This window comes from Naumovozyma castellii, chromosome 3, assembly GCF_000237345.1.
Source record: "Naumovozyma castellii chromosome 3, complete genome".
Taxonomy (NCBI): domain Eukaryota; kingdom Fungi; phylum Ascomycota; class Saccharomycetes; order Saccharomycetales; family Saccharomycetaceae; genus Naumovozyma; species Naumovozyma castellii.
The window spans coordinates 34666-57034 of NC_016493.1; the positions used below are offsets into that span (position 1 = coordinate 34666).

General features: G+C 36.4%; 12 protein-coding genes and 1 non-coding gene across 13 annotated transcripts; 6 read left to right on the top strand and 7 right to left on the bottom strand.

Moving 5' to 3' along the window:
• Positions 1-292: 292 nt before the first annotated feature.
• Positions 293-2005, bottom strand: NCAS0C00270 (MFS transporter; the record flags this gene model as incomplete). Its single annotated transcript, XM_003675338.1, has 1 exon — positions 293-2005. One exon carries the CDS (start codon positions 2003-2005, stop codon positions 293-295), a length of 1713 nt encoding a protein of 570 aa, XP_003675386.1.
• A 438-nt stretch (positions 2006-2443) lies between these two features.
• Positions 2444-3781, bottom strand: ERG9 (bifunctional farnesyl-diphosphate farnesyltransferase/squalene synthase; the record flags this gene model as incomplete). The annotated part of the gene is made up of 1 exon (XM_003675339.1): positions 2444-3781. The coding sequence occupies one exon, from the start codon at positions 3779-3781 to the stop codon at positions 2444-2446; it is 1338 nt and encodes a 445-aa protein (XP_003675387.1).
• Positions 3782-3977: 196 nt separating this feature from the next.
• PTH1 (aminoacyl-tRNA hydrolase) lies at positions 3978-4577 on the bottom strand (the record flags this gene model as incomplete). Its single annotated transcript, XM_003675340.1, has 1 exon — positions 3978-4577. The coding sequence occupies one exon, from the start codon at positions 4575-4577 to the stop codon at positions 3978-3980; it is 600 nt and encodes a 199-aa protein (XP_003675388.1).
• Positions 4578-4749: 172 nt separating this feature from the next.
• Positions 4750-7572, top strand: DSS1 (exoribonuclease II; the record flags this gene model as incomplete). The annotated part of the gene is made up of 1 exon (XM_003675341.1): positions 4750-7572. One exon carries the CDS (start codon positions 4750-4752, stop codon positions 7570-7572), a length of 2823 nt encoding a protein of 940 aa, XP_003675389.1.
• Positions 7573-7832: 260 nt separating this feature from the next.
• NGL2 (RNA exonuclease) lies at positions 7833-9503 on the top strand (the record flags this gene model as incomplete). Its single annotated transcript, XM_003675342.1, has 1 exon — positions 7833-9503. One exon carries the CDS (start codon positions 7833-7835, stop codon positions 9501-9503), a length of 1671 nt encoding a protein of 556 aa, XP_003675390.1.
• A 21-nt stretch (positions 9504-9524) lies between these two features.
• Positions 9525-11351, bottom strand: YKU70 (ATP-dependent DNA helicase YKU70; the record flags this gene model as incomplete). The annotated part of the gene is made up of 1 exon (XM_003675343.1): positions 9525-11351. One exon carries the CDS (start codon positions 11349-11351, stop codon positions 9525-9527), a length of 1827 nt encoding a protein of 608 aa, XP_003675391.1.
• Positions 11352-11469: 118 nt separating this feature from the next.
• Positions 11470-11557, bottom strand: NCAS0Ctrna1Y. The gene is given in 2 exon segments: positions 11470-11506; positions 11518-11557. It is a non-coding gene; the product is annotated as a tRNA-Tyr (tRNA).
• A 1906-nt stretch (positions 11558-13463) lies between these two features.
• On the top strand, positions 13464-14078 carry NCAS0C00330 (uncharacterized protein; the record flags this gene model as incomplete). Its single annotated transcript, XM_003675344.1, has 1 exon — positions 13464-14078. The coding sequence occupies one exon, from the start codon at positions 13464-13466 to the stop codon at positions 14076-14078; it is 615 nt and encodes a 204-aa protein (XP_003675392.1).
• A 16-nt stretch (positions 14079-14094) lies between these two features.
• NCAS0C00340 (uncharacterized protein) lies at positions 14095-14709 on the bottom strand (the record flags this gene model as incomplete). Its single annotated transcript, XM_003675345.1, has 1 exon — positions 14095-14709. One exon carries the CDS (start codon positions 14707-14709, stop codon positions 14095-14097), a length of 615 nt encoding a protein of 204 aa, XP_003675393.1.
• Positions 14710-17176: 2467 nt separating this feature from the next.
• RIT1 (tRNA A64-2'-O-ribosylphosphate transferase) lies at positions 17177-18637 on the top strand (the record flags this gene model as incomplete). Its single annotated transcript, XM_003675346.1, has 1 exon — positions 17177-18637. One exon carries the CDS (start codon positions 17177-17179, stop codon positions 18635-18637), a length of 1461 nt encoding a protein of 486 aa, XP_003675394.1.
• Positions 18638-18727: 90 nt separating this feature from the next.
• PRP38 (U4/U6-U5 snRNP complex subunit PRP38) lies at positions 18728-19411 on the top strand (the record flags this gene model as incomplete). Its single annotated transcript, XM_003675347.1, has 1 exon — positions 18728-19411. One exon carries the CDS (start codon positions 18728-18730, stop codon positions 19409-19411), a length of 684 nt encoding a protein of 227 aa, XP_003675395.1.
• Positions 19412-19767: 356 nt separating this feature from the next.
• AEP2 (Aep2p) lies at positions 19768-21255 on the top strand (the record flags this gene model as incomplete). Its single annotated transcript, XM_003675348.1, has 1 exon — positions 19768-21255. The coding sequence occupies one exon, from the start codon at positions 19768-19770 to the stop codon at positions 21253-21255; it is 1488 nt and encodes a 495-aa protein (XP_003675396.1).
• A 50-nt stretch (positions 21256-21305) lies between these two features.
• Positions 21306-22136, bottom strand: GPI12 (N-acetylglucosaminylphosphatidylinositol deacetylase; the record flags this gene model as incomplete). The annotated part of the gene is made up of 1 exon (XM_003675349.1): positions 21306-22136. The coding sequence occupies one exon, from the start codon at positions 22134-22136 to the stop codon at positions 21306-21308; it is 831 nt and encodes a 276-aa protein (XP_003675397.1).
• Positions 22137-22369: the final 233 nt, after the last annotated feature.

The following is a 22369-nucleotide window of genomic DNA, read 5'->3' on the forward strand; positions in this document are numbered from 1 at the left end:
CAGATGGGTGGATTAGTATCTACTGTGTTGTTAATGTGGCCCAAATCTAACGATGGGAACAGTTGAAGAGATCAGTTTTAAAGTGTTTTTTCTGATTCCGCATTTTCGTCTTTTGTTTACGTTTTGCCACAAAGAGAAACAGCCGGGTAACACGTGTCTTGAAATATTTCTTAAAAACAACAATACAATACAGTACAATACAATTTCAATACAATGTTCTATAATGCTGATTGATCGTTATATGTCTATACATGAGTCGTTAAATACTTTGATTTGAAAATGTCTAGTGTTTTCAGGATTCTTCCGGCAGCTTTGATGTGGAGCCTGCGCTACTGCTCTCGTGAGTGACCATAATATGGCCAAACTTGGAAGGGTCTACCTCATCGTGATATTTCTCACTTATATCCTCTAATGTCATACGTTTTGTTTCAGGGATCAATAATGTTAGGAAGATACCCAGTAGCATAAATAGTGCGAAAATTTCCATCACATGAGGTAACCAACAATTAGCCTTCTTACCATCTCTGGCACAATTATGATTAATTAGAGTACCCAATGCAGTTTGCGCAATAATGGCACCAATTTTACCAGAGGCTGCAGAAATACCGTGAGCTGTGGATCTATATCTTGTTGGGAAACATTCACCTGGGACGATAAACGTGGTGACGTTGGGACCAAAATTTTGAAAGAATTGACAAACAATGTATAGTCCTAACAGACCTTTATCACTTAATTTATCATAAGCGAATCCAATGATACAAAATAAGACAGTAAGAATGAAGAACCCAAACAATTGGATTGGTTTTCTACCAATGGTATCCACCGTGAAGACCGAGACCCAATAACCTGGTAAAGAACCAGCACAAATTAAAATTAAGTTACCCACAGCAGAGTTATACAATTTCTTGTATACGTTTTCGGAACCTGCATAGCCAATAGCTTGTAGGATCACTGCAGTGTTTAAACTTAATCCATAAAATGCAACATCTAGCATGAACCAAGAACCTGCCGTCCCTAATAGGATCTTACCATATCTCCATTGACCAAAATGACGACAAAAATCTTTAAATGAGGCCTTTGGAGGTTGAACCATTAGTGTTTCTTGTGAATTAGGGCTGATGTGACTATGGGAACTATTCTTCTCCAATAATGTGGAACTTGTTACAAATTTTTCAATATCTTCAGAAGCCTGTGCTGCGTTTGTTTCCACATCCAATGTATATCTTGGTGATTCTGGAATGGTTAACCTAAAATATAAGCCTGCTAACCCTGGTACTGCCCCTAAACCAACCAATATTCTCCACATTTGATCGCAAGCTTTCATACAATCGGGACCACACATTTCTGCGGTTTCAGCACCAATCAATTGATCCTTATAGGCAGCAACACAAACAAGGGCAACAATACCTGCTGCAATCTGACCCCAAGCTTGATTGGCAAAAACAGCTCCCATAATGGCACCCCTCCATTTAGTCGTAGCGAATTCAGAAGTAATGATGGAGGACAATGGATAATCACCACCGATACCAATCCCCATAACAATACGATAAAATGTCAACACGGCTACAAAATTAATAGCTCTTGATTCACCCGTGGTGGTTTGTAGTACAGACATGACAATCATAATTATCAATTCTAACCCATAAATTTTCTTACGACCCACTATATCAGCAATGGTACCGAACCCAACTTGACCAATGACAGTGCCCACGGAGGTGGATACTTTCAATAAAGTAGCAGTGGAAGCGGGCATCTTATCTTGCCAATATACATAAGACATCATGGCGATACCCAAGTTGATGGCGAAAATATCGTATGAATCAGTGAGAAACCCAACCCCGGCAACGAGGATGGTTCTTATTTGTGCCCAACCAAATTTAGCATTATCAATTTTTTCCAGGGCTAATCTTCTTCTTTCCAATGGATCTTCAATATGTGCGAAGTCATTAACATAATTGTGGAAGGCGGCATTCCCACCTTCAGTTATATGTTGGGAGTCTTGCATATATACTTGTTCTGTTGTATTTCTTTTTTTTGATAGAGACGTTACAAGCTATCACTGATACATACAAGCAAGCTACTTAAATAGAGGAATGGAAACAACGGCAATTCTCGATATCGGTACGTAAGGTGGGCAACGGCCCCTTAAGGAGACCATTACTCTGGGTGGATTCACATCGGACCCTTATTGCCCTTCGCACATGTAATCTAATTCAAAACGTGGTTGGTGTAAATTGCGTCGTTTCCTTCCTTCGCTTCTTTGGAAACGAAAACGACAAGATCCGTGGAAAGCACGTGGACCATCGCCAATATACACATGCAAACAGCTTAAGGTAAGATAATGTCAGCAGGCTCATCAATTCGTTTCCAGATAAATGCATGTACATATGTAGGTGAGTAGGTAGGTAGGTAGACAGTTATTAAATAAGGCAGTAGGACCGCTTCAGGATAATAGAGGAAGAACCACCACCACGAGCAACGCCAAGAAGATGGAGAAGAACTTGGACTCCTCCGATGTTTGTATTGGTTCCATGGCTTCGTCATACTTGGTTCTCTCCTTCACTTTGGAGTACAATTCCGTGTCTAATGGTTTCAAACCCTTTGGCAAATTGTCATCCGGGTACATCGTTTCTATTAATTTATCGATCTTGGCCGCTTGAATGTTAATCTTCAAATAGTTAGGGTCGGAGACTGGTAATCTTTTCCTGATATCACGTAAATAGTATTCAAAAATGTTAACACAACCGGATAACGTCCTTGAATGCAAGATTAAATAGCACGTAGTGCCCTTTCTAATCTTGACGTTCCCATGTAACACTTTGGGGTTGTTGAAAACTAGTGCCAAAGTGGCAATAGCCATCACTTGTGGAATGGCACAGAACTGGAACGTGGATTGTTCATGAATGCAACTTAAATATTTCAATACATCTTCAACGTGACCTAGAGCGTTCAATACAAGATCATTGATACATTCAACACCCTTTTGTGTTTGATCTGGTTCTCTAAAACTGGATAATTTGGTAGATGAGTATTTGGACCAAATCTCCTTGGGCCAAAATGATCTTCCATCATCTAAATCTTCTGAATAATCCCTAATGATGTTGGTCTTTTGTAAGAATAATCCCATACTTTCATATAAGGGTAGCTCCGCGTCTTTTTCATCTTCATAAAGAGATTTTGGTGCAAACCCAGCAATGACAATCAATTGAGTCAACCCAACTCCCACTAATCCAGCTACATAATGACAATATTTATCGTAATCCTTGATGGTTTCTACCCCATTCAAATTGAAATTTTCATCAATGATATAATCGGCCATCCCGTTCCCCATTTCCTTAGTAACTTCCTTAATGACCTTTTGATATTCCGGTTTTAAAGCATGGTATTCATAAAGAATGTAATTGAAATCCACCAACACGGCTCTATCCTTCTCATCAGGTCCATTCCCATCAAAGGACCACTCCTGTAAATCCAATTTTTGGTCAAACTCACGTAACAAATTCATCTTCAATTTCGTATCCAAAGTCATATCATCTTCAATGGTATCTAGGGCACGCAATACCAAGTAAAAAATCATTATCACATCACGCAATTCCGGATGCAATTCCTTAATGACTGCGGCAAAAGATCTGGACGTTAGATTCAGCAACTCATAACATCTCTTCTTCGTGACACTCAAGGAGGATTCCGCTAGCGGGAACAATGGCTGTCTGAGACATTTTAGTATAATGGCCGATTTCAATTCCAATGGGTGGAATGCCCAATCTGTAACTTTTCCCATGGTCTGCACTGTATATGTATCTTTTGGTGCTTCCTTGGGAGTAAACAGGAAACAAACAATTGTTCTGTAGAAGTACTCCTTATATGTGTCAGAAGGTAATGCAAATTAATCTTCATTGTATCGCTTCATCGCTATACGAGCAAAAGCGAACACACTTAACCTGCCGTTACATCCGCATAAGAAGAAGAACAACCACTCATAGTCCCAGAAGGTTCAAAGCCAGAGGAAGACTCTTCTCTCGTAGGATGTCCATCTCTTGAGTTATGAACTTGCCCAGTACATAGTCGGACACAGCCTTCGGGTCCTTACTTAGGGGTCTCCCTATGCCAATGCTCAACTTATAAAACGTGTTCTTGCCCCCCAATTTACTGGCAATGCTCTTGAGCCCGTTGTGACCTCGTAAGGAGGTCCCTGGACCTCTTAATTGTACATTCCCGAGAGGTTTCTCCAGATCGTCGTGGATCACAATGTGTTTCAAGGGAGAAGAGCTTTGACTCTCGATGCGTCGCCACACTGGGATTACGTTCTCCCCACTGACATTCATGTATGATCCATCAGATCTGAGTAGAATTAGGTCTGGTGGAACAGTCAAGTATTGGGCATGTACTTTGCTCACTTTGGAACACGGTAGATAACGCACTTGCGATCCAACAAGATAATCTTTAATGCCATCTAGTACGAACAAGCCCACGTTATGTCTCGTGTCCCTGTAGGTGGGCTCTGGGTTCCCAATCCCTGTGAGACATGTATGAAACGCTCGTTTCAAGGTAGGCATGCCCTGTAATATACGTATCATCTTGTTTGGACCCACTTTATCTGATCAAGTAACATTTAGCATATACTATCTACCTACTATTAGATATAAATCGGTAAGCGGTTATTTTGAAAAAAAAACATGTATACAAGAATGAGCTATTGGAATAAAATCTCCCTTTACAGCTAAGAAAGATCCAAACACCTGGTCTCGAATGATGAAGAGAGTATGTGCAGTAAGGAACTTGCACACATACAATCCATCCTGTAGAAAATCATTTGGGAAAAAATCTCCAACTTTGGAGTTTAAGCAACCGCCAGATACTGAATCCAAGAGACTTTCACCGGACGATATCAAATTCATTAGAGAATCTTTCTTAAAGAGAACTAATTGGCTGGAACCCAATATCCAACTAAAATCACTACCACAGATCTATAGAGAATATGAGAAACGATTCTTGAGCAGGTACATCAGACCTTCCAAATTTTGGTATGAAACACTTTGGCTAAACAACGATACGAAACCTCCATTTAATAAATTATTTCTCAACAACCCTTTGCCAGACTCTATTTCGAAGAAACAGTTATTGAACTTTGATTATAATGATTTAGCTAAAACTCCATTAAAGATTAGAGATTTAGCCATACTACGTGCGACACCTTCAGAACTTTCCATGTGTGTACAATTGCCTGAGAGTGTAGAGGACCCCAGATACACATTTGCATCCAGATCAGGGAAACTTTATTTTGTTTACAGAAGTATGATCAAAATTAGAATCCCATATCAGGTACCGAAGGGAATCCAAGGATTAATTCTGAAGGAATTACAACATGAGTTTTCACCCATTGGAACTTTGAAATCAAATACAAAGGATACTTTCATACTACCGTACTTGGCTCGCAATTTATTATCAAGAACTGGATTATCAGATATCAACAAAGCAGCATCTTACCAACGTCCTATCGTAATGAAAAAATTAGAATTATTGCATCGTTATTTACAAAATGACAAGGGACCAACGAGCATCCCATTTACCCATTTAATTAACTTGGTTAATAAACTTGATTTATCTCAGGCTCTTCATTTACAAGCAGGGAATGATTACATCATTAATTTGATCAAAGAAGCTAATGATCCACCTTCAATAATGAATGCTTCCTTAACCATCGCCGTATATTGGTCTTTAGTTGAATTAAGTGAGACATTCCTTTGGGATGGTATCAATAGAAATTCTGCATCACTATTTCCAACCACAGTAACAGTACTGCCATTACTTTCTTATCGTGTCCATTATACTGAATTGATTGAAGATCTAGAAAGGAATAACTACAAGCAATTAAACAAATTTTCAAATTTAGTGAATGATAAAAACTATCAAGAAATCGAACAATCTTTCTCCAAAATTATTAACTTATTACAAGAATATACAGCTGGGAATTTACAAAATAATCCAAAAATAACAACATTAATTTCCAAATTATTCAGGGGTATCAAAGAATATCAACGTTGTGATATAACAAGAGACCTTTGTAATGAACTGTTAATGAAATTCCCGTCAATTAAACCAAACTCAAATCCATTATTAAAGAATCACGATCTGGCGACACGTGCAGATTCACAACATGGTCAACGACAACAAATTTTGTACGATTACGTTAAACCCAATGACTTGTTGATACAGGAGTCACTTCGAGATCGATTTGACTTTGGTGATCTAAGAGTATATTGCATTGATTCCGAAACAGCTCATGAAATTGATGATGGTATCTCCATTGAGAAGAAATTCAACGGGAAATTTACTCTTCACATTCATATTGCTGACCCGGCAATCTTTTTCCCAGAATGTAACAATGAGAAAGGAGTCCTTGGTCTTCAAGATGATGTCTTGAAAATTGCATATGAAAACTCGTTCACAACTTACTTGCCAGACACTGTAGTCCCAATGTTACCAAAATCCTACTGTAAGATGGCTGATCTTGGTATAAATGGTAAGAAAACTCCCTCAATATCATTTTCAGTGGATGTAATATTAAATAAAGAAAAGTCTAATTTGAAAATATGTTATGATACTTTTCAAATTAGGTTGGGTCTCGTTTCCAATTTCCCCAAGGCAACTTATGATAATGTTGATGACATTTTATCATCTGAAGTAAATTCAGAACAAAAACTTCTACAAGATGATCTAAGGCAATTATCGATGATAGCGGGAATATTAAGAAATAAACGAACACAGGAAAATGGTGCGATAACCTTTGGAGAAGGATTCAATAGAGGGACCCCCAAATATTCAGAAGATTCAGAAACGGAGTCAGATGTTATTTCGTTTGTGGATCAAAAAAACACCAAATCAAATGAACTTGTTACCGAATTAATGATATTAGCGAATACATTGTGTGGACGTTATTTCAAAGAGAACAAAATTTTTGGAGTGTATAGATGCTATAACGATTTGAATTTAGAACCAAAGGCTAAAATGCAATACAATAAATTGAGAGAAGAGTGCAAAAATGGAAAATTGCCAACTTTAGAAGATATTGTTAAAGTTCAATCATTATTGAATTCGAGTTATTACTCTGAACACCCCAGTAGACATGATATGATCGGTTCAGAACAGTACTTGACCGTAACATCCCCATTACGTCGGTTTACAGATTTAGTCAGCCATATTCAATTGCATAATCATCTCAAAGGGCATCCATTACCATTTAACCAAAAGGCAATTCGCAATTTTGTTCCTCACATTCAATCAAGAGCGGATAAATTAAGGAAAATAAGTACGGAATCCAATGTATGCATGACTTTGTCTTACCTCAAGAATCTTTTGAAAACGAAACCAGATACCATGTTTGATGTAAAGATCACGTCAGTTCCATCTGAGGGAAGAGCCAGATGCCTGATCCCCGAGTATTCTTTCGCTAGAGGAGAGATAAGATTAAGTCCAAGCTTGAAAGTATATCCTAAAGTTGGCGACACTGTAAATAGTTGTAAAGTCGTCAAAATATCCTGTGTGGATGGGATACTGGAGTTCAATAAGTAAATATTCTACATTATAAGCCATAGTTTATTAATTTGAACTAATAGAGAAATTCTTGTGTAAGGGTTATATTTTTTTTAGTTCTCAAAGTGACATATTCAGTTTATCCAAAAAAGTAAAGCGGACTACAATGCGACATCGGAACTTTCGAGAGAAGAAATTTCACAATTGCGAACTAAAAGGCAACAAAGAATTGGCACAGTTAGATTCATCATATAGAGAAGCTAAAATCACTCTGAGATCATTGCTATACCTGAGAGGTAATGAATATACTTAAGAAGGTCTTTAGTCCGAATAGTAAGGATGTATTGACTGCAGAAAAGATAGGCGAACAACAGGGAGATGACAAGGAGATGAATAAAGAGCCATTTGTTATGGTTGATGCACCTCCAGTTGAAACTGCAACTCCTGATCAGTATCAAAAGTCTGAGTCAAAAGTAGAGATGGATCTGGAAACAAAGATCAACGAGAATCCGGCTAAAGAACCTAATATTGAAACTAAAAATGTGCCCAATAGCCATAAAAGTAAAAAGAAGAGTAAGGGAAAATCGAAAGGGAAAAAGCCTTCTCCTGAAGAGATTGCTAAAATTAGAGCAGAAAGACAAGCTAAGAAGGAGGCAGCACTTGCCCAAGGCCTTGATCCGAATGCTCTTCCTGACTTACAGTTTATTCAGAGACCAATTCTACATTTACATGAAGAAGAACCAGTAACCGGATTTAAAATATCTATCATGACTTATAATTGTCTTGCCCAAGCTTTGATTAGAAGAAAATTGTTTCCAGATAGTGGTGATGCTCTCAAATGGTTCAAAAGATCTAAAGTACTATCGAATGAATTTAAACACTACAACCCTGATGTTATTTGTCTCCAAGAAATTGACCATTTACAATACCAGAGTTTTTGGAAGGCTGAGTTTGAGAAAGTGGGGTATGAAAGTCAATTCCATCGTAAGCAATCTAAGAACCACGGTGTTGCAATTATATGGAGAAAAGAGTTATTTACACTGACGGATAAGATGTTAATTGATTTCGATAAAGAACCATCCGGAGAAATACCACCCAGGACAACTACAAATAATGCTGGTTTAGCTCTGTCTTTGAAATTTACAGAAAAGGCTTTGTCCAAGTTCTCTAATGGGACCTCGAGGATGGGAATAATTGTTGGTACTACACATTTATTCTGGCATCCATTTGGTACGTATGAAAGAACCAGACAATGTTATGTTGTTTTAAATAAGATGAAAGAATTCATGCACCGGATTAATGTTTTACAAAATAATAATGATGGAGATACAAGCCATTGGTACCCTTTCTTTTGCGGAGACTTTAATTCACAACCTTTTGACACACCATACCTATCAATGACATCAAAACCAATTCATTATAAGGGGAGGGCAAAGACTGTTATCGAATGTAGTACCTCTTACAAGTTTTCCAAAAAAAGAGATGGAGAAGAAGATGCTGATGAGGAGGAAGGCGGAAATATTGAAAAATTTGGGAAAGATCAACCACAAACACCTGTACCTGATCATTTTATAGCCAATGAAGAACAAAAAAAATTAGTAAAAAATATGGAATTGTTGCATAATAGTTTAGATATGAGAGCAATTTCACTATACGGGGTAGGTTACAGAAAAGTACATCCGGAGAACGCAGGACTTGACAATGATTGTGGGGAGCCAGAAATCTCAAATTGGGCACACACTTGGAATGGTCTCTTAGATTATATTCTATTTATTAAACATTGGGGGTTCGATGATTGTCAGCACGTTGATACACTAGAGAAATTTGAAAAAGAAAATTCTATAAAAGTGAGAGGGTACCTAAGAATGCCTCCATCAACAGAGATGAGCAAACATGGACACGGTCAACCTCATACGGGAGAATACCCTAGTGACCATCTATCGATGATATGTGAATTAGAACTGATTTAATATATCAATTATTTAATAAATTTATAGATTTAACTCAAATTTACCCTTCTTTAGCTTATGCGAGGTATCTATATCGATGCCACTTTCTTTCTCCATCTTGATATAGAATGTATTCCAGAGACTCACGTATTTACTTAATCTCTGTTGAGTAACATCATCAGATTCTTTAGAGGCAATAATTTTCTCCCTAATGTGAAGAATTTTATTCAACGTATCGTCTTCCTTCAGGAAACGGCTCGTTTGCCCATCAGAATCGCCATCCTCACGAACAGGTTGCTCAACCTGTAGTAAATAATCATGTAACGTTTTGTAATGTCTCTGTAGACTTGGGTTCTTGAAATCTGAAGGTCTATAACCTTTTTTTAAATTGAAATAACCAATAATGTTCTCTGTTATTCTAACAAGATTCAAATAATCTTCAGAAGTGGTTATGTGATTATAGTCTAGTAACTTTGGAAATTTTCTTATTTCATCTAAAAATGGTATCCGGTATAAATAAAAGCCCTCATTCCTATCAATATTAGTTGTAGGGCTTAAAATATACAATCTTAGGTTTGAATTTGACTTTACTTTACCCCACACAATCATGCATTTGTCCCTCTTCTTTAGTACCCTGAACAAAGATGCCATTGTTTTGATAGTTCCCTCGTATTGAGATTCATCGGGTACAACAAATAATGCCTTATCGATGTTATTAAAATAACGAATACTGTTTTTGGTAGATCTAAAACCAATAACCTTCAAAAACGACTCATGTTTAGAATAATCGTCATTTATCTTCGCAACTTCCTTGTCATTTAGTTCAATATCTTGATCACCATAAGGAAATACTTTACAAAGCTCATCAGGCTTAATTTCTTCCCCTGTATTAGGATTTAAAAACTTTCTTCTAGAGGACGCCTCCTTTCTTATATTTTCATGTTCATATACTAATTTGTACCGCGTTGCAGGTTTCTCCTGCGTAACAATAGCATATCCTCTCACAGATACAATGAAATTATTTTCTTCTTTCAGGATTAATGGGCATTGGAACATAGTCCTCTTAATTTCCTTTTTCCGAAGTATCTTTGATTTAATATAACTTGCAGGAATCGGAGTTGTATTTGGGCCATCATATTCAGAGTATTCTTCATCTCCAGTACCGTCACTTTGAGCCAAATTTTCCTTATTTACTTTTGATCCTAATTTCAAAATATTAGAATAGAATGAATTTTTAAAAGGCTTCCCTTCTCTCCCAATAAAAAAAGTCACAAAATTGATATAATTATCATTCATGTCATCCACAATTCTTCTTATCCTCAAAGTGGCATCTTTATCGTTTACTTCATGTGGAGAGTCATTATCTGTAAATAGAAAGATTTTCTTACTATGATATTTATTGGAATCGGCAGTTAGCTTAGTAAATTGATCCAACAGGAAGTTAAATAACGTCTCCAACGGTACCCTTTTTTGACTGTCGTTATCCAATGTGGGATCAAAATTAAAGTATTCCAATAAAGTAATCCTTTTCAAAGTAAGATCTTCAATTAGATCACTCACTTTCTTCATATCTCTCGCATTTACATCTCTTAGTGGAAAGAATTCATAAATGCCATTCTTAGAATCTCCATTCTTTCGATCACAATAGTGGAAGTAACATCCAATCCCGGTACTCGGTCTAATAATAACTAATTGAGACATTAACTCATGCAATGATTCCAAGATCTCTAGTAATTGTACCTTATAGTTCAACTCTGGAACTTCTTCGAACATGGATTTAGACAATTCGATACAAAAAATAATCCCTTCATGAATATCATATTTCTTAAAACTGGGATGATCCCCATTTTCTATTTCGTCTACTTCCATAATTTAGTCTTGTGTGATGTGTTTTCCTCTTCTCCAATATAGGTATATATATTTAATTAGTGCTTTAATTGAAAGTTCAAATATAAAAAAGGCTAACGATGTGGAAGTTAAAAAAATATCTCCCGGGGGCGAGTCGAACGCCCGATCTCAAGATTTCGTGTTATAAATTACAGTCTTGCGCCTTAAACCAACTTGGCTACCGAGAGTCTTTTTCTGTTTCTTGTTGTATTGGGAACCTTGGATCGTAATAAGTCTAAGCACTTAATAATAGCAGTGGAAGCGACTTCTAATAAACGGAAGAAGACGAGAGCGGATACAGTAAATTAATAGAACAATATAGGTATTATATCGTTAGGTTTTTCTAGCTTAATCTCTTACGTATATTATATATTATAATATAAACTGACGTGACAATCAGTCTTGTTCAAAGGCGATTCAACTGGCCTTTATATAGGTTTTGGAATTAACATTTCCTTAATCAAATGTATTCGAACACCGGTTCGAATAACGTTCTCTTTATCGTGTAATATAAACAAGGGGTAACGAGTCAGGTTACTTTACAATCTTGGTTCATATGTCATAGTTCATATGTCATAGTTCGTGACACCTTAAATACTGCATGTCGATTACGGTAAACTCCTTGCATCACGGTTTACTCGACCGGAACCTTAACGTAACGATGACAACCCTAATTACCCTAACTTTACTCATTTCGTAATACCAAATTTCTTGTAGTAGAGTAGGTTGACATAGTATCGTTCATGATGGTGTTTTCCGGTTGAGAGTTATTGTTGTAATTCATTGTTCGTTGGTATTCAGTATGAAGGGTTATTTTATTAGATTATATTCTGTTGTGTATGTTACTTACTCTATTACATATCCAAGGACTCTCTTCGAGACTCCTTGATCTTATATATTCACGAGGATCTCTAGATCCCCTAGTCCATGATTCACATATGGACTGACTTACCCATACGGGTAATACGGATACTCAATATCCAAGGTAGGAAACGTATCCTACCATACGACAGCCTGGTTCGGCCCGTAGTGCTCCATTCGACCTACGGGACTCGAACGCCTGAACCTCTAGTTCAGTTTACCTTACAACATTTCTTTTTGTATAATGACACTGCCTTGTGTGGTTTGTAATTCCATGTGGGTATTGATTGAATTGTTTTGTCATATCGTTAACCGCAACATATACCAACTTGGTGACAACTAGTAGTATAAATACTTAACATAAAATAATATATTTCTTTATATCTAAGTATAAATAATAGATAAGTATATTGTGCACCGAGTTAATCTCTTTTCTGTCGACGCTCTAATGACACCTGTCGTTTGTCATTTCTCGCTTACCTAATGTTGTGGGTACCATCAATACGAAACAATGCAAGATTAAGTCGCCACATTATAAGTTTTTACAAATCACAATATACCAAATAAGTAACATTTTAGTGGTATATAGTAAAAGCATTAAATTTATGTATCTACTTTAGATATTGTACAATTATAGTGTATCTAATGCTATTCTCTTTTATTGTCGACGATGTGCTTAACTTATGAGTTGCCCACTTCTAGGTTACGTTATATGTCGAGTAACATTATGGTCAATCAATACAAGTATTGGCAGCTTCTATCAATTTCTAGCAGCCGCTCGATTAAGATCGTTAATAGCATTTTTGAATGTATTAATAAAATAGTTTCTCTCTTTATATAAATAAACTCTTGTGAATTCAGCGGCTGTACTGATAGCGGATCCTTCATATGAATAAGGTGGGTTCAGCTTGAATTCATGAAAACGTTTGTTGTGTTGTTGGTCTCACCATTGAGACATGTCGCTCTACTGTAGAGTATTTTTGCTGAGTTTGGTTGAAACGGATAGAGTAGAAGGCTCAAACGTTTGATTTAATTAAAGTTGGCCAATAATGTGGAAAGTAGTTGTCTAACATCTATTTTCTTCCTTTTGTATTGAGGTTGATTGGCAATTTGGTAGAATAGAGCTAGTAAAGAAGACGCATTAGGTATGACCTTTTTTTTAAATTATCATCTGGAACAGGTTATACATGTTTGAATTATCTGTACTTCTTTGTATTCAAAGTGGTAAAATCAATGGTTCATCAAGCCATAGCCATTCAGGGTATTCACACCTTACCACTGGTATTTTCAATGTTCCAGGATCATATCGACCCTTTTAAGCATTTAAAATCTCCTAATGCTGTTGAGATTACCAGATTGCGTGATCTAGTGGACTATGTCAACAGAGAAATCAAAGACAACGAAGTTTTTCCAACTTCTTCTATGAAGTCAACCGATTTCTTTGCAGTCAGACATACCTACAAAAAGAAGAGTCCATATTTTTGTCCCCAATGTAAATGTACATCGTGTGAACAAAATAAAAACTCACCCTCCGGTCGACAAGGCTATTGTACTAGATGTGACTACGGGAACTGCTCTCGTCAAAAGAAAAGCTATTTTGCTAAGAAAGAGAAAACTAATTACTCTGTGAACAAAATAGGCATTGAGGTCCCTTCAACAACAGAGACCGAAAAAGACTCTGACAACGAGCCAGAACATGATTCTGATTTTGACCAAAACGCACAATTCAATTTTGATCAATTCCTCAACGAAGATTTGAATGAAATAAACGACTTACCGGCATCTGCCTTCCAGGACGATGAACATCCAGAAGTCTACTTCAATCAAGTTGCAGCGAGGCACCGCTGATAAGATGAACATCTTATCAGCGGTGCCTCGCTGCAACTTGATTGAAGTAGACTTCTGGATGTTCATCGTCCTGGAAGGCAGATGCCGGTAAGTCGTTTATTTCATTCAAATCTTCGTTGAGGAATTGATCAAAATTGAATTGTGCGTTTTGGTCAAAATCAGAATCATGTTCTGGCTCGTTGTCAGAGTCTTTTTCGGTCTCTGTTGTTGAAGGGACCTCAATGCCTATTTTGTTCACAGAGTAATTAGTTTTCTCTTTCTTAGCAAAATAGCTTTTCTTTTGACGAGAGCAGTTCCCGTAGTCACATCTAGTACAATAGCCTTGTCGACCGGAGGGTGAGTTTTTATTTTGTTCACACGATGTACATTTACATTGGGGACAAAAATATGGACTCTTCTTTTTGTAGGTATGTCTGACTGCAAAGAAATCGGTTGACTTCATAGAAGAAGTTGGAAAAACTTCGTTGTCTTTGATTTCTCTGTTGACATAGTCCACTAGATCACGCAATCTGGTAATCTCAACAGCATTAGGAGATTTTAAATGCTTAAAAGGGTCGATATGATCCTGGAACATTGAAAATACCAGTGGTAAGGTGTGAATACCCTGAATGGCTATGGCTTGATGAACCATTGATTTTACCGCTTTGAATACAAAGAAGTACAGATAATTCAAACATGTATAACCTGTTCCAGATGATAATTTAACTCTAGAGTTAACTCTAACTGGAGGGCATTTTTTTTGTTTAATTTTTTGTATAGATAGTTGTGGTAAAGAAATAAAAGTACGAGTTTTCCATATGGATTCGTACGTAAAGTTAGCATCAGCAAAAGAAGCAAAGTTACTCTCCTCGAACAGGTAAAAGGATCTTTTCGTTCTGTTTTCTCCTCCCTTGCTCTTACCAAAGTTAAACACAAGCTTAAAGTTCCTATCTCCCTTCAGGATGTTCCTTATACGAAACCTAAGGCGTACTTCACCAGTGGTCAATTAAAACAAGTTTTTAAAGCTTTTATATTGCGTCTGATCTTCTAGCTCCCTTCTATCAAGTTGCAAATCAACCTCAATATAAGGAGTGCAAAAGGAAGAAAATAGACCATAAAAAGCTCTTTACTGCCTTATTGGCCAACTTTAAACAAATTAAACGTTTGATCGCCGAATCCTTGAAGTTAAAACATTTCGATCCACAAGTGCCTACGTTCATTTATACCAAAGCCAGTAAAACAGGTAGTGCATCTATGGTTTGCCAACAAGAAACCATAAATGGTCAAGCATTTCTTTATCCTATTGCATTCTACTCTATCCAGTTCAGTCAGACCCAACAAAATTATTCTAGTGTTGAGAGAGAATTATTTGCCGTACTACATACACCGGAAAAGGCCCAGTTAATTCTATCTCCACAGATTACAATTTTTACTGACAATACAGGGATAGTAAGTATTGGGCGATCTGCTCACAACATTGGGCGATCTGCTCACAACACTCATCCAAGAGTTACCAAATATCTAGATATTCTTAATGGATATTGACTCACATGGAAACACATTCCTGGTCCTAAGTACGTCGTTGTTATTCACCTCAGTCGTTTCGGACTTGATGACTAGCAGTAGCTTTACTTAGGTGGTATTGATAAAACAGCAACTGAAATTGGACTGAATGAAATTAACTTGAAGGCATTAAATACTGATTTCAACATTACCAACTAACTCTCCACCTTCACAAACCATCAACAATGAAGAGTCTGATACTAGTACTACTACCTCCATTACTAATACTGATAGTACTCCTACTAGTAGTAACAGTAATGATACTGAACCAGAATCAAATCGAGAAACCACCAAAGACATAGATGCTAATGATGTTTTTATTATTGAAGCACGCAATAATAGATGGTGCCGAATATATGGATCGTGCTACGGAACTCCATAAATTATTCCATGCCAGTCACCGAAGTCTCTAACAGATGATGCTGACAGAAAAAATTTGGTCTCCAAATATCGAATTACTGACATTAGACGTCACCAGAACTTGTCTTCATTGTGAAGTTCATCAAAAGTTTTGTTAACCTTCCAGTCACTTTACCAAGTATCCATCGAAGTCCCCGTTTTCAGCCCTTGGCACCTAGACTTTCTGGTCCACTACCAAATGGTATTGTCTTTTGGTAGTGAAAAAACTACCGTATACCAACAACTGGTAAGTTGGTAGTATATAAGAAAAGAGTAAAATCTTTGTGTTTTTCTTCATGTATTGTATAGTTATAATGTATATAAAATTTTCAATCTCTTTTAATGTTGACGATGTGCTAAATTTGTGAGTTGTTCGCTTCTGAGTTACGTAATCTGTTGGGTAACACACATTTCAATCGTAAGCTAGGGATTTTATTGTCATCGACATACAAGTTGTATTGTGTGTCACTTTTTGGGAGCACTATTTATTGAATATGAATCACTAACAGCCGGAGTACTAGTTAAAGATAATTAATATCTTATCTAAAAGTGTTGTATGAGGTAAGGATGTTGCACTATTAGATAGTCAGATAAGAACGAAACCCCGCTCGAAATACACGTTAAAGAGAATTGAATTATGAAACATATATAAAGGGCCGCTTAATTGGACTCAGAATACTGTAAATTTCTTTTGTTCGATTTTTAATATCTCGTTATATAAGCCATAGAAGAGATTAATATAGAAAAAGTTAAACAATGTAATCATATATTGTTAATCATCGTAACTGTATCCGATCTCATCTCTATCCTTTTATTAAAGTTTTCCCCTTGAAAGTTATATGTCAGCAGAGACTTATTCACATCCAAAATTCGTGGTACCAGAAATTTTTTCTGATATGGCTAGTATTTTAAGGCTATAATCAAGATTTAAAGGAACTTTCCCATTTATTAGATATACATTTATAAGTAGTTGCAAAATATTACTCAAGATTGAAAAGTAAAAGGGTTGTAATTGAAAAGGAATTGCAACCTGTAAGTTAAGGTTGTCACCATATTTAGAATTTGACAGGCGTTAAAAGTTGAAAAAAAATATTGAACATGGAAGAATGAATGTTAATCTCATCACTAAAACTGAATACAGAGAGGGATGACGAGCAATGGATCCTTTGCTATTGGAGTCCTTGGGGCAAATAAACAAAGACATTAGGAAGGAGAACAAATCTATTAGAAACAGATTGCAAAGCATACTACTAGATAATAAATTTCTTAATGATGAAGTCTTACCATGTTTCCCAGACTTCCCTATAATTCCCAATGAAAGATGTGGTTTATGGTACGTTCCTCCTGAAGACTTTAAACAGACCAGCTATTTTAAGAGTACTGATGGTCATACGAATCAATGGGATTTCAGCACAAGAAGACTAAACTTCCATTTGTTCCCAACGTTACGATCCAGTGGTGGAATTATTATAGTGGATAGTACAAGAAGAGGGAAGAAGATTCCTGATGCCTTAAGTAAAACGATTCCCATATGGTGTGCTGTACTCAATTATATAATGCTATTATCGCAAAGAGGTAGCGATGATATTGATATTACAGATGTATTATTCACTCCTCCCGAGACTATCTCTAAAACAGAATATGATATGATAGCAAGGCGTATTCCAGACTTAGTCGGTAAGCTTGTCAAATTGGATATCGTTGATGGTAATGAATTATTTATATTATTGCAAGGTAAACTGCTACGGCCATTCTGGGTATACCCAGGATCTTCGTTACTTCAATCTTCCAGAGATGTCTTCACAGGTGAAATCACTGGAGATTCGTGGAATGTTCCTCAACATGCAAATATTATACCAATTATATTATGTACCATAAGTTATCGTGCCCAAGATGGACATGATAAGAGACATGGGTTTACATACGTGCAGGGGGCCGCTGATGATCACGAATTATGGTCAGAAGGGTTAACTCCTACATTGTTCTGGTCTCATATTAATTTCTTCAGAAATATGAATCATACTGAAGAGCAAATTAATCAATTTGTCGAAACACTAGTTCAGGAGCAAGATGATGCGGGAGAACAATCTGATATCAATGATGCGTTTGACTATATTGATAATGTGACACCACAATTAGAATTAGGTAAAATCAAAGATAATGTTGTTATCGGAAAAGTCTTAAGGGAAAAATTGTCAGATAGATTTGCCTTAAGTATTATCTTGAGTGAAAATGTTGAATTGGACCCTGTAGATAATGAAAACCTGCCTATTTCCACTCATATTTTTAAATTACAAAGTGGTAGTAAGAAGAGCTCCAAATTACTTAGAAACAAGATAGAAGAAATTATTGGTTTAGTTGAATCACAGATGAACAATGCACTAAATAAACCCATTCTTATATGTTGCAACACGGGAACTGACATGTCTATTGGTATATTGTTGGCGCTTTTATGTCGTAATTACAGCGAACGTTGGGTTCTTGGGGAAGTCGAAGCCAAACGTTTAGATAAGATAATGATCAGGAAGCAACTGACTAGGTTAATATCACATTTGGAAGGAAGAACCATAAACACATCTAGAGCAACTTTAAATAGTGTCAATAATTATCTTATGTAATCTCGCTTAACAATGAAAAATCAATTGCATGGGAAGAAATTAATCACGATTGTTACTGAAAGAGGAAGGGATCGTGAAGAAAAGTGAAAGATGTCTAAGAGGGATTTCTTTGTCGAATCGCATATATCCAGCAAGGAACTGAACAACCAATCGGTGTCTCTCGTTATACCGAGATTAACAAGAGATAAGATCCACAATGTATTATATTACAAAGTGAACTTAACGAGCACATCGCTTCGAGGAAACACGATGCTTCAATTAAGCAAAATTATTATAAGAGACTTGGGTCAATTGAAAGATAGTAACTCATTAAAGAATTATTTAGTTGGTGGTGTAGAATTTAAGTGTTTGTTAATGAAATTGATCGAAATTCGCCCCACATTTGATCAAATAACGATGTTGCTAGAGAAGAAAAAATCTCCTGATGACACGTTCGAGAATAAATATATTGTTGCTCTAATATTGACGTATTTGAGGATCCAGTATTATTATTTAAAATTGCACGATGCATCCCATTTGATTAACCTTTTCCGAGAGTATATCAATGATTATAGGAAACTGAAGGGGATTGATATGGATATGGATTGTTGGTCAATGTCTCAACAACTCAAAGTGGAGATAATACATATAGATGAGTTAGTGGATCGACTAGCCACGAATAACAATATATGGGGTATTCCATTAGGGAAGTGCCAATGGTCTAATATATTTGAGCTGGATGATGAAAGTGATAGTGGTAGTGATAGTAGTAGTGGTGATAGCGATAGTGACTGAATGAGCCGAGGCAGTATATATTAATTAGAGCATCAACAAACAATGTTAGATTTGGCACCAACACAGTATGGAATAAGGTCAATGAGTTGTAAACCGTTCTGGTTTATTAAAGATAGATTGTAATATACATAAGTATCTAATAAATTGATATAAATTTCTCTCAGCTGTCTAACCCAATACTGGCCTGTTCCAGATCATTAATGTTATGTTCTTCAGTGTATGAATTTTTACCCGCCCACCAATAAAAAAGTGATAGAAATATTCTAAGTACAGATTGAATTTCACGCTACCGTTAAAATAGTTACTCAATGATCTGAATAATTTATCGAAAACTCTAATATTGGAAAACCGATGCGATGAATCATGGTAGGATCATAATAACAAGGAGGATACCTCCACTTCGAAGAGGTTTAGGGACCACTTCCCGTGCCCTTAATTCCCCGGCATCTTCCATTGCTAATGCGACAAGTAAGGAACCTACTATTAGTATATCCATGGATAAGGGGACCATTGCCTCGAACTCTAGGGTAAGATTTAGCAGTACACTGTTGAAGAAGAACGAATTTAATAAATATGAGCATTTTTTACGTGGTGGAAGGATCAAAGATTTGATTTCTATGATTTTAAATCCGATGGTCTCAATTCATGAACATTTTACATTGGAAGAATATTCGTTATTTTTGGGGAAAGTTCTCTCGATGAAGGATAGTGATGTGAATGTGAATGTCGTGTTCCAGTTGTTTGAAATATATGCTCGAATGTATTGTGGTGAAGGATCATTGAATGCCTTACAAATTTACGATTTGAATAAACTTATCAAATATTTCATCAAGAGGGATCAATTGAAACAAGGTCAGATTGTTTTGGATTTTATTATAATGAAATATGGTGGAATTGAGAATATGATTGCCCACCGGGATCTGATAAGTTTGAATAATCATTTGAAATTAAAGAATGGATCCCTAGTGAAAGATTGGAAGTTTGAAGGTAAAAATTTGAGGTATTTGCAATCACGACAGGGGCGATTGAATTATAAGTTTTTAGATGGTTGGTCGTTATTAAAGATTGCTGATCTTGTATTGAATGATCCCATGAAATGTCAAAATGTGTTGACGAATAGTATTATTTATTCATTGGGTCATTTGAGACAAGTGGAATTACTTGATCATTTCATTGATCAAATGTGGATGCAAGAGACTAGACCACGGAATGGGTTGTTATACCCTGATACGAATAATATTATTGCCATTATAACATCATATTGTTACAATTATGGTAATATGGACAAGAGTTTTGATGTATTAGACAGGATATTGGAGAAATATTCAGGATTAAAATTTGATAAATTTTTTTGGAGAAGATTATTCCAATGGTGTATACTTACGGAACCGAATGCAAATAAGGGGTTTATATTGGGTCAATGTTGGTCATTAATGGAGAAACAGGAAAAAGTTGAATTTGATGGTGTTTTACTGGAACTTTTGAGAGAAAAGATTGTTAAAGTTAGAGATGTTCCTCTGGCGTTGAGAGTTTTGAAAATGATAGTTATAGAATTAAAGAAAGTAAATTTTATCAATGAGCTGGATATGGAGTTGCTTTTGAAATATCAGAAGTTTGTCTTTAGTAAACTCGGAGAGATTAATAAGACTGTGAAGGCCATGGAATTGTTGTCATGTGATGATTATACGATTAATAAAGAAAATAAAGCGTTTATGCGTGCATATTACTTTGAGAATAAACGGGAGAAGAGGAAGAAGAATAAGAGGAGCAACCAATACGATGATCTTCAACGGAAATATGATGAGATGGATGAAGAAGATATGATAATCGGTAAGTTATGGTAGGGTAAAAATATATTCTTGTATATAGTGTATATATATATATTCAATAATTTTCAAGTAGTTATTTTTAAGTGATTCGAGAATACGAATCTGGAAAAGGCCCACCATCCATACCTGAACCAAACGACTTGAGATTTATGAGCGTTCAACATTGTTGAATAGGCCAGGATGTATTGTGAGTATGCATTGAAGAAAGTGATTTTGTCGTGACTTTCCCATTGAGGTTGTTGTTGATCCTTCCAAAGATTCCAATATAGTTTAACTAAATCGATGATGAAGAAAGTATATTTAGCCAAGAGGCTATGGTGAATACTATCCAAAGTGAGTATAGTTACATTATTGTTAGTATTCTTCAGATTCCATACCGCATTATGACAGGCGATGTGATTTTTATGACCGGACACACCATGGGAGTCGAAAGTTAAGAAAGCCTGATGATCATTCTGAGGTAAATATTGCGTCATTTGATCGATATCCCATATCTGATCATTACCATCTTGGAAATGCAATACTGTGACGTTTGTTTGTCTTTGGTTTTGAATAAGAGCGTGTATAGACGATTGTAATTCGTGTTGTCTCTTTTCGCCCAATCCCTGTGCATCGCCATTCGAGAAGCAAATGACATTAATGGGGATGGATAAGGGCATTAGATTATCCAATTGTAGCAAAGTGGGAGCGAAGAACATCACTTCGTCATCTGGATGAGCAATGACGAGATTGAGAGTGGTGCCCTCATGAAAGATTTTCGTATTCAACTGGGAGTAGTTGAGAGTGTTGAATTGCTCAATTCTGTTGGATGAGAGAAGATACAGCAGCCATAGGACGAGAAATAATTTTGTGACCTTGAATATGAGTTTTGAGAAGCTAAAATTTGAGAGGAACATGGGTTCGTTTATTGCATTGCCGATTATTTTATTGCATTATATTTTATGACAGACAGAAAAGGTTCTTAAATGGGAGACAATTGGGAAGATGGTCAAAATTTCAGATGATCATCCGGGTAATAACTGGAAAACCTATTTCGGCGGCGCTACCTTCCTCACCCAAACCAAGCCGACCAATCACAGACGAGGAACCCTTTTCGGAGGGAATTCCGGATTATCCGATAAAACGGGTG